Source organism: Monopterus albus, unplaced genomic scaffold, assembly GCF_001952655.1.
Source record: "Monopterus albus unplaced genomic scaffold, M_albus_1.0 scaffold262.1, whole genome shotgun sequence".
Classification (NCBI taxonomy): domain Eukaryota; kingdom Metazoa; phylum Chordata; class Actinopteri; order Synbranchiformes; family Synbranchidae; genus Monopterus; species Monopterus albus.
This window is the reverse complement of record NW_018128142.1, coordinates 364825-380555: the sequence shown is the minus strand read 5'-3', so window position 1 is coordinate 380555 and position 15731 is coordinate 364825. Positions and strand designations below refer to the sequence as shown.

The 15731-nt window shown below is 39.7% G+C and overlaps 2 protein-coding genes across 2 annotated transcripts in view; one reads left to right on the top strand and one right to left on the bottom strand.

Moving 5' to 3' along the window:
* ibtk (inhibitor of Bruton agammaglobulinemia tyrosine kinase) overlaps positions 1-3416 on the bottom strand; it is a 30250-nt gene extending 26834 nt beyond the window's left edge. Inside the window, 4 exon segments of the mRNA XM_020621575.1 lie at positions 367-491; positions 881-977; positions 1660-2548; positions 3231-3416. Coding sequence (XP_020477231.1) covers positions 367-491; positions 881-977; positions 1660-1983 — 546 coding nt within the window. The 5' untranslated portion in view covers positions 1984-2548; positions 3231-3416.
* A 2188-nt stretch (positions 3417-5604) lies between these two features.
* Positions 5605-7856, top strand: tpbg (trophoblast glycoprotein). The gene is made up of 2 exons (XM_020621600.1): positions 5605-5699; positions 5813-7856. Exon 2 carries the CDS (start codon positions 6085-6087, stop codon positions 7213-7215), a length of 1131 nt encoding a protein of 376 aa, XP_020477256.1. The 5' UTR covers positions 5605-5699; positions 5813-6084; the 3' UTR covers positions 7216-7856.
* The last annotated feature ends 7875 nt before the right edge of the window (positions 7857-15731 follow it).

The following is a 15731-nucleotide window of genomic DNA, read 5'->3' as shown; positions in this document are numbered from 1 at the left end:
ATGGATAGATGGACCAATAGAACAGCACGAGAGGACCGGACCAGCCTACAAGGGCACATTTGAAATTGTATAAAATCAACTGAATGGAGGAAGACAGTGTTCCTTCTCGTCTGGAAGACGAATTGAACGGTTTTGCTGTTGAGGTTAGCTTCAGATAGAGATGGAACCCAGAGCTCTGTAAATTGCTTTATTCGATGGTCTGTTTAGTTATGATAATAAATGTTTGAAAATTGATATTCGATTCCGATTATTCTTCATAAAATAACACACTGCACTGGGAAAACAATGTTGTTCACCAACCTGCTTGTTCCGATTATTCTTCATAAAATAACACGCTGCACTGGGAAAACAATGTTGTTCACCAACCTGCTTGATGTAAACTCCAGTCCTGGAAAACACATCCACAAGTTCAGGGTGCTGTCGGCTCTCCTGATTACCATGTCCGAGACTGAAGTTTGTATTGTTCCCCCATGTGTAGACTTCAGTTGGGTCTTTAAGAAGGGAGAAAACACCATTAAAGACACAGCCATGGTGCTCTTCATCTGTCTTAAACCACTGGTATTGTCTGCCAGTAAAAAAAGGCTGCCCTGTTCAATCACAGTGGGTACTACAGTTCCAGAAGTCTTTTAAAAAGTCCCTTTGTCATGTATATAACTAAAATAAAGACCACAATGGTAATTACAATATAAATACAATAAAGCACAGGGAGACTTAAATCCTATGCATGTTCAAAGTGTGAAATGTATCACTGAACAATGCATCATTGTGATGCTCATGAGCCTTGTGACTTATTAAAACAAAGAGATAATAGTTTCATTATTAGGGGTCGCAATCATGTACAATATCAATTTAAATGAGAAATTCATTAATATTTTCTTACCAGTGCTTCTGAAAGCAACATGAGTTGGTCGGTCCTTCATTGTAAGGTCCAGGACAGAGAGACCCTCCCTGTCATGGGTGGAGAGAAGACCACCATGCTGAAACAAAAATTCAAACGCAGGTCAAGAAAATGACTCTTCAGTTCCTTGTAAAAACTGAGCCAAACAAAAACTTAACTATATTTGTTTAAGATAATATAAAGCAAACAATAACCTTCATTTTCTCCTATTACAAAAGTAGTGCTTACTGTTTTGTGATAATGCAAAATTTTACTTATATGGTAAATGGGACTCTTTACTTTGTTAATATGCTAATAAACATCTTGGCATAACAATACATTTTTGTCAATCCACCTTGAACACAAATTGTGTGTCAGAAAGCATTCAGATCCCTTCACTTTCACACACTGGCAGTACTGTTGTAGAATTCTGTTGTAGATGGACAGTACTGCCATTCTTGCCCAAAAATATACACTCATTAAGAATCATTAAAGAATTAGTGAATTCAACTTGCCCCAGGTGGACTCCGGTCAAGTTCTAGTCAAATTATCCTTAAAGCACCTGACCACAACGTGGAGTGCCACAGCAATGGGTCGGAATACTTTTGTAAATGAAATTTCAACTTTGATTTTAAATAAATAAATGCTTCCACTTTGCCCTCATGGGCTACTGAATGTAGACTGAGGGGTAAAAATGGCAATTTTATCCATTTGAAATGTATTCTATAACACAAAGTGGGCAAAAAGGGAAGTGGCCTGAATACTTTCTGAAGCCACTGTACCTTGACCAGTGTTATGAGACAGTGGATCTGTCCATAGAAAGCACTGCGATGCAGAGCGGTCCAGCCAGACTCCTTATCCTTCACCATCAGGTCACCACCTTTACTCTCCACCAGCCACTCCAGCAGGGCCTTTTTTCCCAGTGAGGCTGCCAGGTGCAGGGCTGTGCGACCAAAAGCATCCCGCAGGGTGGCTGCATTGTGGCAGTACGAAGTCAAGAACGCCCGCAACTGGCCCTCAGAGCCGCCCGTTAGCGCTGCTACAACCTGGTCGGCATGTTCTTGTGAGCGGCATTTGGGAGTGCAGTCTGGTAGTGCCAGACTCATCCTGACCTTTCACGAATCTTCAGTAACTCTCCTCCCTTTTGTATTCCCAAGTCCTTCTGACAGCCCAGCACCCACAATTACAAAAAACTTAGAAATAATACAATGGGAGCTAGCAAACCAAAACTAAAATGTAATATAACTGAGCTGCTCTGCACAAAGAAAAAAAAAACTACAAAGACAATATACCAACTAAAGGTCAATTTGGTTTGGAGTGCTAGAATTGTGCTTGTGTTGAAGTTCCACCGCACCCTAGCAACTCCACAGCCTTTGCACAACTTGTTTCAATCCACCATTTCAACCAAAAACTGAACACAAACTACAGTGCGTGCAGCATACAATGGCATTTAGTATTCAATAAATACAAAGTGTCTTATACGGTTTATACAAAATTGTACATTTCAGTGTTTGCAAAAATAGTTTTCCTATAGTAATTTACAAAAGGCAATGATTTCAACAATCCTCCGACCTTCTCATCCTGCAGTTTAACCATAAAATTGAGGGGAAAGCCCCCACTTCCCCCCAAAATTCTCAGTCTTTTTCAAAACTCCATGATTGTAGGGTGCACCTGAGAAAGAAAATTTGAGAATTATCAATGAAAAACGAGGGCCTACATTGACATTTTGCTTGCATGTAACCAATGACTGCCAAAACGGTTTTGTGTGCAGAATACAGTAGTGAAATCCAAAACTCCAAGTATAAATGTCAGAGCAAGTCTGGCCTAATGACACGGTTAGGTGTTATCAGCTGAGTTGACAGGACTTCCCAGCTAATCTTGACTACCAGCACGGTTATGCAACAGGCTAAATTAGCCGAATAACATCAGCTTATTCAACCTCATGTTGGGTTCTGCGTAAGAAAACTAAGGCTTCGATAGCGCTGTGTACCCATATCTTATAACATTCTTAACCTACTGTCATATTTTCTAAATAGACAGCTACCATTCTAAATAGCTGTACAGAAAAAGAAACAGCTAGGTTAACGTTGTTATTAACCATTAGTAATGTTACCCAAACAAGATAACGTTACGCACAACGCCATACTATCATTTAGTATGTTTTTTTTTTAATCTGTAAGCCAACAAGACATCTAGCGTGGGTATAAGCAACTATAAAAGTATAGGTTTGAAAGTTCGCTTAGTGTTGTTAGTTAGCATTAACTAACTCTCCTTCGGCAGCTAGCTTAACTGACATATCATTACAAGCTAGCGTAAGCAAGCTGTTCAATTAAGGGCATTTATCATATCTTACCTTCCGCTAGATAAAGAAGAGAGAGGACACGGAGAAAGTTACATCAACGACGTGCATCGACTGTATCATCACAACAAATAAGAAACTGCTGCCTTCTCACTGATTAAAATTTTGACAGGAGTCTGAACGCCTGAACCTCCAGCAGGTTAGGTAAAACCCTTGGCTAGTGTCGAGACTTCTGATTGGTCAAAGTATTAACATACCACTATCCTATTGGTCGATTTTAGTGGGCGTTATTTGTGCTTAAAGTGTGCTGTTGCTGTACCTATGATATCATAGGAAAATTTATTTATTTATTTATTTAAGGGTTTACAATAATAATAAAATATTATATGGTATATTAACATCACTAAATAACTTAGAACCGAAAAGATTATATTAAAATGATATATATAAACATACATTTATAATCTCATTAAATTCTGTCCTATATTTCTACTTAGATGCAATCAAGAGCAAGAGAAGCAGTAAGGGGATTTGTGTTGTTTTAAAATAACTTCTGCACAAATAGGACAAAAAAGATTTGTTTTTTTATTCCCACTGTCGCCAAGTGCTTGCTCAAGGGGGATTTGTTGGGTTTTCCCTATGTAATAATATTGATAACAGTAAGGTCTAGACCTTACTTTGTAAAGTGTCCTGAGATGACTTTTGTTGTGATTTGACGCTATACAAATAAAATTTGATTTGATTTGATTTGATTTATTATAGAATAATCAAAATCTGTCTTCAGAGCATGTCGCAACCAGTATGGGCAGAAAAGATGGATGTATAATATTTCCTCATACCATTTCCCTCATACCAACATGTCAGTTACAGTAGTTTCACACTTAACAGATAGACTTTGGGTTTGTACCACTTTTAGCCTGAATCCAGGTTTCAGTGGAAAGTTAGGGAGTAAGGAGGCACATACAGAATCAGAATCAGAATCAGCTTTATTGGCCAGGTGTGTTGGACACACAAAGAATTTGACTCTGGTACAGCGGCTATATATCAACAAGAAAGGGAATGTGCATTAGGACAACCAAATTTTCCACAGAGACAATCAGTGAGTAGTCCTCCTCCAGCATTTACTTCTTAAAAGGAAATCAGCAAATAAAGAAAACTTACTTCCCCGCTGTTTTCAACTAATACCACATCACTGATCTCTGTTAAACCCTGTCAAAAATTATTTACGGCTGCCCAAAAAGCAGCTTTGCAAAATGCTTTGAGAAAAACTAGAATTCTCACATTTGTAAGATCAGGAGTTTCAAAAATGTTCTTTGTGTCAGTAACACTTAGATCAGCTTTTATTAAACCAAGAATCACAATTTGTTGGGTTTTCCCTCTGTATTAATAGTGATAACAGTAAGGTCTAGACCTTACGCCGTAAAGTGTCTTGAGATGACTTTTGTTGTGATTTGGCGCTATACAAATAAATTTTGATTTGATTTGATTTGATTAGTGTTATTGTTTGTGAAATATTCCTACTTTTGCGGGAGACCCACAAAAATATTTTCCAAGGGACCTCTGAGGTCACTGGACTTAAATTTGAGGGACACATTCAAGCTCACATTTTCAAAATCCCATTCATAAAAATAGTCAGTATTTATGAAAAAGGATTCCTATAAATGGAACAACTGTATCTGATCTGATCAAAAATTTGTAGGCTATTTGACAAATGATTAGCCGAAAGGTCAAAAGCAAGGGAAAATTAATTAGCAAGTACTTTGATGGTCTATTGATCATTTAGGTACTTTTAAAGTAAAAATCCAATATATGCATGGATTGTAAGCTCTAAAATAGGATGACTGTTTGGTTTAGCTTGTCTTAAAGATCTCTGAATTTTGAACTGTTAGTCGGACAAAACCATGCAGACCTTTAATGGTGTCATCTTGGGCTTTTGGAAACTGTGATGTTCATTTTTACTGTTTATTTTTGCTAACACATACAATTAATCAGACAAATAATGAAAGAGTAATCAATAAGGAAGACAAGGAATTCCAAAAATGGTAATTTGTTATTTGAAAGGTGCTTGATCAGCACTAGGAAAATTGGCATATTAGCTATTGCCTCATCTTAGAGTAATGAAGCTGCTAATGGCTTTTCGGACTGCTTGGAGCTCCCTCAGGGACCCCTAGAGGTCCCTGGGCTCAATTTTACAGCCGCACTAGTAAGACAGGTTGTTTTTCAGAAAGAAAAAAATAGTTAACATTTTTACACTTGGGTCTTTGGTAAGTCAGTTAAAATTAATGGGTTATGACAAGTTGTAGTAATAATAATCATCATCAGAGTGGGAAAAATAACACCTAAACAAAACGTGTGCTTTTTGTTCACCCCCATTGTACTGAGTAATGGTATGCTCCCTCCTTCCAGTGGTCTGCACTGTGCTGCTGTGTTTGGTCTTTCCCACTAGACTCCCGAGGAGTTAGAGAGCGATAAGCTGAAGTGTTTATGTAATAGCGTATAATATAGCGCCTTTGGGACGCACAGGTGAGCGCTGTCTGTTTTGAAACCAGTTGCGTGAATAAGTTATTTGCTAGTTTTATAATATGTCGCACTTGATTGTTTTGCCTTGACGGGAAAAATATCACTTAACCTTTAAGGGAAAACAAACGAGGAGTACACCCTAGAAGTTTGTGACCTTCGCCAGCATCACCTTTGTCCTGACGGAAATGTAGACTTATCCTAAACAAGGATGGTTTGGGGGTGATGTTAGTTATATGGAGTCTAGTTGGAACAGGGGACCTTTTCGAAAGGACAAAGGTGGGAGACCCAGTTGAGAAACTTTCATTTTCTTCCCGCGGAAGAACAAGGCGGTGCCTGGGCCCGTTTATTGAAAAGCCACGTTTACAGTCTGCGATTTCTAAAATCCAAGATGCGCCTGTTGAGCACTTTGTGTGGGTGTAACCGCAAAGACGTCCGAGGGCGAGCACAGAGGTCTGCTTTGATGAACTTACTTTTCCTCCTCTCGGTCGGACTGTCCTGCCAAGACTGTCCGGACAAATGCTTGTGCTCTTTGCAAACTGTAAAATGCCAAAACCAGGACCTGGACGCGATTCCGCATCATTTACCGGTCAATACCAAAATTTTGTTTGTCACAGGAAACAACATTTCCCGGATTGATGTGCATTCTTTCCCAACCCATATGGGACAGTTAACAGAACTCCACCTCAGTGGAAATGCGATGGAGTCTGTGGAATCAATGGTATTTGACAACTTGCCAAACCTTGTGCGGCTTGACCTGAGCAACAACAAAATCCAGAATTTTAGTGAAAGAGCTTTCCCCGATGATAATAAACTGCAGGTCTTGAACCTCAGTAGGTCTTTTCACAATCATTACTCCATGGATGTCCTAAGTGTCCTATGGAGTGGAAACCTCCGCCAGCTGATAGTCTTGGATCTCTCCAACAATGACCTTGTGATTCTTCCAGACAGCATGAGCCTTTCTAACCTAGTTAATCTCAGCCTACAGAACAACTCCATCATCTCTATTCAGAACGGGACACTGAAGGTGCCCCCACTGCGTGACCTCGACCTGAGGGACAACAGCCTGAGAGATCTGCCTCCCGCTACACTGGCAGTGTTCAGCTTGAAGCCTGGTCTCCACATCCGGCTGGCGGGGAACCCCTGGCGCTGTGACTGCTTTATTGACAACATGCTGTTGTGGCTGAAAAACTCCACTCAGGTGCTTGACCAGCAAAGTCTGGCCTGTGCAGACCCTGAGACCCTGAGACAAAAGCCGCTCCTGCACGTACAGCTCTCACAGCTTAAGTGTGTGGGTGACATGAAGGGCGTGCTGGAGACTTCATATGTTTTCCTGGGGTTGGTGCTGGCACTGATCGGTGTCATATTTCTGCTGGTGCTCTACCTGAACAGAAAAGGCATTAAGCGATGGATGTACAACATCCGGGATGCTTGTAGGGACCACATGGAGGGGTACTATTACAGGTATGAGGTAAACTCAGACCCACGTTTGGCAAACCTGAGCATCAATTCGGATGCATAAGCCAGGATGGAACACTGTCTGGGACCCTTCTGTGACATATTAAATGAATTAAGATTTGCATGAAAGTCTTCCTCTCCTTACCCCCTTTTGCCCACGATTCTATTGAGATTTTACATTTGTCGCGGCTTCTAATTAATCCCTCTCACCTCCTCCACTCAGCCAATGCCATGTCCTGTACAAGTACCTGGCAGCTGTGATGTCAGCTATGTTTATTCAGTGTAATGCTGCATGGGCAATGAATCATGGTAAAGGATTCTTTTGGACAGTTGCAAAGAGCAATATGGTCTACTTTTCCTTTTCCTGAAGGATAAATGGATGGAGTGCATTGACTTTTAAATGAGTGAATACCTGGCAAAACCTCATATTGGTCATTGCATTTTTCTCTTTATGCCTCTGCTGTAGAGAAATGCTGTACTGCTTGTTTATGAGTTCATTGTTTTTAATCTGTGAATTTGTGATATACAGTATGCATTTTTTGAATGATTATAGTGCACATTGCAGTTTTTAGATCTGTAAGTGGATGTGATTGCTCTTTTTTCTGTGATGACATTCAGCTAAATAAATGCCTCTGGATTGATGGTATCTGTCTCGACTAAGGGCCTTTAATCTTGCTGAATAATGTGATCCAAAGGTTTTGAGGGAGGAGTTCAGGGCCACACACATACACTCATTCCTGATGTGTCGCAGCTTGCAAGACCCATTTGACAAGTACTAAATCTTACAACAATGTATGAAACGTGCACTTTCTTCATATTGCAGACATTTACAGTATATTATCTCCCCCTGCAACAGTTTCAGTTCTATTTTAGTGAGTTGCTACAGTAGGATATAAAGTCAAACTGACGTTGACTAGAGACATGCTGTATGAATTTAAATGAGCTTCTATCTCTAGGTCTATTTGTGAGGGTAGCCAACTGCTATCACTATTTGAGAATCTGATAAAATCCTTGACTCTGCAGCAAATCCCCCAAAATGTGTGTGAACTGCTCCCAGTGGGCAAGATTCACATTCACAGGCCCCTATCAGTAGACTCCAGCATATTGTGATATACTCCAGCTGTAAAAATCAGAAAATATGGCATATGACATTTCAGGGCACATGCAAATGAAGACAAACTGAACCCAAGATTTTAATGGGGCAGACAGAAATGAGCTCAGGCGGGCTTGCATTCCATGTAACCATGTTTTAGGGAAACTAGCATATTAGAAAAAAGTGTTTTCTTTTAGTGTTGATACCCAACTGTAAGGTGTTATTTTTCTTGCTCTATTAATCCATACCATCCATTATGGTATAGACTAATAATTAATGAGTGGCACTCCTTTCAAGAGTATTTACGTTGCTGTCTAGCAGTCTAAATGGATCAAGATGTGTTTTGTGGCTGCACACGGGAGTGACTGTGAACATCCTTGACCTTCTGAAGAACATCATGGAGAAATGTCCTCCCTCCACAACACCTCTAACAACTGGCCTCACATAGCCTGCAGCTACATGTAATTTGTAGCACGACAGTGTGGCTCATAAACAGATTTACCTCACAGTTTGCTAGGTCTGTATCTAGCAGCAGGTTTGTCTGTCTTCATGTATGGTATGTCGTCATATTTGTGTGTGACGCTTCATTTTTGCCATCAGCAGTTGCCATAATTGGGATTGTTTGTGGATGTATCTGATTTCACTCATTTGACATCAGAAAGGGGAAGGGAAGTGTAACACTATCTGTGTGGTGTGGTGCTCGGGGTGGTGTTAATGCACTGAAAGTCTCCTGATAAACACAGCAGCTGCTCAGCTGTGTCTGGGCTGAAGATGTGTCGTCACACCTTTCAGTTTCACTTGAAAATCTCTTTGTCTGGGAGGCGTTTGTTCTAAAAAAAACATTGCCAGCCATGGAGATGAGAAGGAATGTGCAGTTGTCTGAAATGTGCTGCACATTTAATAGGGTTCTCTTTGGCTTTAAGTGTTGCTATACTAATGATTATGTGATGCACAATTGTGATTTTTGTTTTTTCAGGTTATTTTCAGCCGGTTAACTAACCCCAGGCTGTTGTATTTACAAGCATTTTCCCCACTATAGATTTGTATATGTTGCAGGTTCATTTTGAAAATGGATGGTCTCACCTCACACAGACTCACACACAATTCCCCAAAGTGAGGCTTCCTTACCTCTTTGTCCCAGGAGGAGCATACAGGCGCAGGCTGTACAACCTAATGTTTCCACAGAGACCATCAGTGAGTAGTCCTCCTCCTTTTCCTCACACACACTGCAGATTCATATTAACAAGTGATTTTGCCCAGCCACGCCTCGAGCTATGCTTGACAGAGCAGGTGTAATTACAGCAGAGAAAAAAGCAAGTGAGAGTGAATGGTTTAAGAGGAAGAAGAATAAAACAGATGAGCGCGGGGAGAGCTTTCTGTTTTCTAAGTATGATGACACCTTCTCTGGCGCACTCAGTGGCCCCGTTGTGCTTGTTAACACTTGTCTCCAAACAGCTTCAACATCTAAATAGCAGGTTATTGACGTATAGTGTCAACTGAGGTCAAGACAGGCTGCAGTGTGACTCAGGCAGGTCCCCGGACTCTGAGCTGTCTTCTGGGGCCTTGGCCCTTAGCGTTCCATGCTGGAGCAGGACTGATGTTTGTTCTGTTACTAAACAGAGGCTTTGTTCCAGATACTGGGAGCTATGGGATTCAGATAGCCTACAATGAAATGTCTCCTCCACTCTGTTGGTTGATCTGGTGTGCTGAGACCCAACTATTTCATGATTACACTACCTTTACGTTCAGATACGTGGGGTTCACTTTTTATTACACCAGATGTCAGTTGCAGTATTTCCTTCCAGACAAAAGGTCACTGTCTCAAGAAATAAAAACGTCATCTATTGCTGTCATTCCATGACCAATAACCTTTGTGGATAGATAGGAAATAGAGTATAGTTAAAACTATAGTAGCTAGGTTGTTGTGCACATGGGCAACTATAAATATGAAGTGAATACTGTAAAGCACCTTGTCAAACTGAAAAAGCTGATAGAAAGCAATGACAGTCATTATCACACTCAGTGGACACCTGCTAAATGTTGGAATTCTCCCCCCCCCCCAGAGAGAGGCTGGCAAGTTATCAGATTGCCAGTGCCATAATTACATTCACCCCAACACACTGGTCTGCTGCTCCACTAAACCTGGCAAGTTGCCTCTGCCGTTGACCTTTCAAGCTATGTAAATGGCAGTTATAGGAGGCATGCTTTGTAGACTGACATTATGACAAAGATTTTAAACATAGCAACACACATCCCCTTAAATCTCCTTGGTTTGCCCCCGTTGCTCCTGATCTTATATTTGATTAGGTCATGACTTTATTTGTGTGTTGGGCAGTGATGGCCTGGATATTTGTTTTCGCTGCCTCAGCCGCCACCACAGCAACCTCCCTCCACATGAGATGCCTTGTCTTCTCTAATGTGGATTTATGATACCGCACATGAGTGTGTTGTGGAAGCCGCCCTCCTGATGAAACATGTTGGACTTAATGAACAAACGCCCTCCTAAACAAAGACGGATCTGAGCTGACAGCACTGCTACCTCTGTGAGCGAGCTCGGCTGTATGGCATCTGCCACATGTGCCTGAGGGACAGATACAGGGGAAATACAGAGATGGGAAGATAGGGAGGAAAATGAGCAGTTTAGGCTAAGATATCTGCTGATTTCACTTGCTGAACTCATAAAAAAATTTAAAAAAGAGGGAACTCAGCATGATGCATGTAAAGTGTCAAAATACAAATTGAGAATGACCTTTATACACAGAAGTGCCAGCACTCAGGGTCAGCTCAAATGACTAGTTTGTTTTTACAGAATGGTGAGTAACTGCATGGTAGCTGGGGATGTAAAATGTTAATAATATACTGGCCTTTCCTGGGTGACCTTTACTCTCTGAAGACTTTGGAAAATAGATTTAATAATTAAAAAATATATATATCATTTTTCTTTTTATGTTAACATTTTTTAAGATTTCCTAATGATCTCCCTGACGATCAATATATCTTGATTTTAGAGACAGTACTTTCTTGTCTCTGGTAGATTACATACTCTGATTCATGCTGTATCTTGAAGATAATAGCCCTCACTGGTAAGGAGAAAATAAGAATTTATTGCAGATCAAAATTGCAATAATCAGTCTGGGTTATTGTGATCATTTAAAAATGTGCACAAACTCTTAACACAAAATAACATATGTCATCTACATTGTTAATCATAAATAACCCTGTTTGCATCAGAGCTGCTCAGATAACAGCACTTCATATTTTGGCTTTGGAAATCAACTTTTTCAGATACACATATAAATTGGTTACGCAGCAGTTTGACTTTGAGCTTTCTTGAAAAGGACTTTGACCATTCAGTTTGATTTGGCACACAGTTGTATGTTGTTGGTTGAATTATTAAAGGAATAGCTTGACAGTGAGATGGGAAGACTGATGCAGTACCATGCCATTGACTGGCTGGCAACCTCAGGGTAACTGTGCCTGGCGAAGAAACAGTTAAGCACAGAACTTCCTTGTAAAACTGTGACTTTTAAATTTCACACTTTGATGTTGGCGTGAATTAAAGAGCTATAACATATAAGTAACAAGCTTTAGAGGTGATGGTACCCAGGCTAGTTGTTTTCCCCACTTCCAGTCCACATGCTAAGCCAACTGTCACCTGGCTGTAGGTTTATACATCTCTTTATCCAACTATCAAGACAGCAAATAAGTATTCTCCCCAAAATGTTCCTTTAATGTTGGTGTTTATGCTACTGTCTTAATCATGTCTCCCTTTAAGGAAGACTCAAGGGCTAAGTGCTAAAAATAAAAGTTAGTCTTAGTAGAAAATAAAGGCATAATGAATGGTACGCTGTAGTAGTTATATCCTTTAATAAATCCAGCCCTTCACAGCCACTTCCACTTTAACATTTTCATGAAGACACACTCCATCATAAACATACCCAAGTTTGTAAGTATATACATTTTCCTTTGCGTTCTAAGAATTTAAGAAGTCACCATTTATATCAGGTGTTTGTTTCCTGCCTGATGTCCAAATAAAGCGTGATAGTTTAATGACAAATATTTGCCCACTGGTAGAGCTAAAGTGGTTCTTACATAAACTGAGGTGTAGCTAAGAGGGAGAAATGAAACCCATTTAAAGGCTCATACGTCTCATCTCAGTTGCTTTCTCTTCTCTGTGTTCACATTCTTTCCAATTTTCAGTATGAAATGTAAATAGAAATTGAGGACAACAGAAAAAAGTATGATACACTGTAGCCCAGTATTGTTTGTCACAGAGTTCTGAGCACTTCAAACCTCAGGAGGTAAAATATAAACAGACTGTGATTGCATGATGTGTGCATATTCTCAGCGAACTTCAGAGAAGATGATCAATAACCAGTCAACCAGAATGTCAGAAGAAAGTTACAAAACAAAAATTAAAAGTTTTCCAGAGGAAGCACAGCTTTGAGACAGATTTGCTGAGGGAAGCACTTTAACAGTCTTGATGTATTTAGTGCAGCCTGGCAGTCCTCTCGGTGGTGGTTTTGTGAGGCCATACGGTCAGCAGGGAACAACATTAAACGCTTGGTAATATGATGTAGATCAGCGGAGGGTGTCGCAGTGAGTAATGACCTCAGCAACGCAGCAACAAGGCCCCTGGAGCAGAGACAGGAGGAGCTCAATCATGCCATCCCGCAGTGCTTTTACGAGGTCCTGTGGTTTCAAAACAACTATTTAAATACATGTTCTCCAAATTAGAATGCACAGCAGGCCTTGAAAAATCTGTGTAACAAGAGTCGCACAGAAGATAAAAGCTTGGCTCCTGCCATTAATCTGTTAGAACAAGAGATGCGGAAGTGGACACTGGTTCAGCTCCTCAGGCTGAAGGTTTTAATACCTGATTATGTTTAAAAAAATGTATAAATCTACCGTTATTGTTACACTCAATCTTAATTATTTAACAGACAATATTGTTTTTTCAAGTTTAAATTTGGATTCTCTGATAACTTTTTACTGCATTTTGTTGCTTTTCATACATATATATAATGTCCCAGACCTCAGATGGAGCCCTGTCTCCTGGGAGCTCCGGGGAATGTGGAAATAGTTACATTCACATTTCTCCAGTTACAATCTCGGCCCCAGTTGTCAAAGTTGTTCCACCCCTTTGCGCTCCATCTTGTCATTTTCTATTCTCTCTATGAAATGAGATGAGTCTACATGCCAGCAAAGCGCTCTGGCAGCAGCGCTGGAGAATAATCAAATAGGCTTCCGAGATAGAGGCTCAGGCAGCCCCTGGCAGATGAAATGCAATATTCTTAAAGTGCTGTGTAACATGAGCTTCATATGCAGATATCAGATAGTACTTCACGATACCTCTATTACCATGTACAAGCCAACGCTTTCGGCAATTAGCCTCTCTCCAGTTACCCCTCTGTACATGAGCCAGTCCAAGATAAGTAGGATAAAAACTCAATTAGCTTTTGTAAGGTGCTGCCAACTCTACATCCCAGCTCACATATTCCATACCTTCTTTGTTCTATCAAACTCCAGGTTCCAACCTTTCTTATTGATTCATTGTCACAACTTAAATTAAACTTCTCCCAAAGCCAAATTCTTACATTTGACCAGAGTTCCACCAGAAGTGCATCTCAAGAAGGAGTAACCTGTCATGCACTCTCACAAATCCCTCTAAAAATGGGGGATACACATGAACAGAAAACCTGACCTGACAACTGGCCCTGTAGTTTAGGGGTCCAGCAGTGGGCAGCCAAAATAGGTGTTGGTCGAGTAACCACTATGCAGTGAAGCCACTGCATTCAGTTTTCAGAATGAGACAAAATGTGCTGTTTCTCCTGATATTTTCTCCTTCTCTTTACCTTTTTGTCTATTTTTCTCAACCCTCAGAGACACTATTTGTCAAAAATTCATTTATTTCAGATGAATTTTTGGAAATCAGAAATATCTGATTTAGAGCCAAAGTAGAAAAAGTTCTGAAATAATGACTTTAGGGCACAAATACTTCTCTGATCTGATGGAGAATATTGACAGTATGTTAAAGAAATGAGGTGAGCTCAGTATTAATGTGCACTTCTATTCTATTCCCACCAGGCTTCTTTCAGTTCGCCTCTGTAGTGTGACCCACAAGATCTCGTCATCTGATTAAGATCCAAGAACCTTTTTTTTTTTACTTTGGCCTTTGTATTCATGTGACATCAAGATACTGAAAATGTACTTTTCTCACAGTCTTGAGATATGTCTTCCCACAAACATCAGTCACATAATAATTAAAATCATTCTTTTAGTTGTATCTGAATAATGTTAAATTTGGTCTGTGTTGAACTATACTGTATATGTGTTGTATTTGACTAAAGTACTCAAATTTATTTATTAAAAGTGTGTCTTAGTAATTTTAATTTCATACTGGCATTTTTCCCAATAATACTTTTATTTCATGATTTTTTAATTTCATGATGTGCCACATTGGATTTGATAATGCCACTTCTTATGACTAATCTTACCCCTTAACCTTTCAGGTTCAGCTGCTACCAGTTTTAGTGAGGTAGCCTCTGTTAGAGCTAGACAAGGCTAAAGTGGCTCTGAGTAAAGGCTGTAAACAAACCATACTCCTATTTAAATCTCTTTAAGGCTTTAAGCCATAGCTAACTAACTAGGCTGGCTTGTAAATTTATAGATTATTACTCACCAGCAAAGTGAACTTGTTCACTCTTCCTTGTTGAGCCAGTGTAATCTAGCTTCTGATGGCTAGTGTGGTTTTGCTCCTCAGAACTGTAGATCATTCGCTGTGGAATATGGCCAGTAACTGGAGAACATTAGCTGCTGTCATTAACAGCAGTTTTTCTATCTAATGCCAAGTAAAACAGCCCATTTCACAGCACAACTATATGGGTTAAGCTAAACAGCTGGCAATAGGCAAGAATAAAAATACTGTAGATAGTGGTATGATACATGATGGAGGTCTCCAGCCAGAACTGTTCCAAGGATGCTTCCATCACAGCATGTGTCCTGAAACATTAGGCACCTGGGACACTCAACTTTTAAATGCATTTTGCTGATATTATTTTTGTGCTCGTAATTAATAGCATATGTGTATTATAACATCTTCCACAAAGTAGTGACATCACCACAACAATTTGTGACCTATGATACAAATAATGTGCCTAATTGTGAGGATAAGGCAACATCTTTATAATTTTTATAGTGTAATATGCAATTCAAATCCTGACAGATCCTGTTAAGAAGGAATTGTTCTGTATGAAAGGTGTGGTATAAATGAAGTTTGATTGAGTTGATTGAAACATTTCTTGCTATTTGAAGATAACAAGATCAGTCTTGTTTTACGACTCAAGACAATTTGGTTAAAAACTCTACTGCTATACTATATTCTGGATGTCTAAATATATAGCCTGACTGAATATATTCAATTTCAATTCAGTTGTAGTAAGGTAAGGTCTAGACCTTATTATTATTATTATTATTATTATTATAGA

Bases quoted from the DNA above. Each gene is read 5' to 3' on its own strand.
- tpbg (XM_020621600.1), top strand. From the start codon at position 6,085: ATGCGCCTGTTGAGCACTTTGTGTGGGTGTAACCGCAAAGACGTCCGA.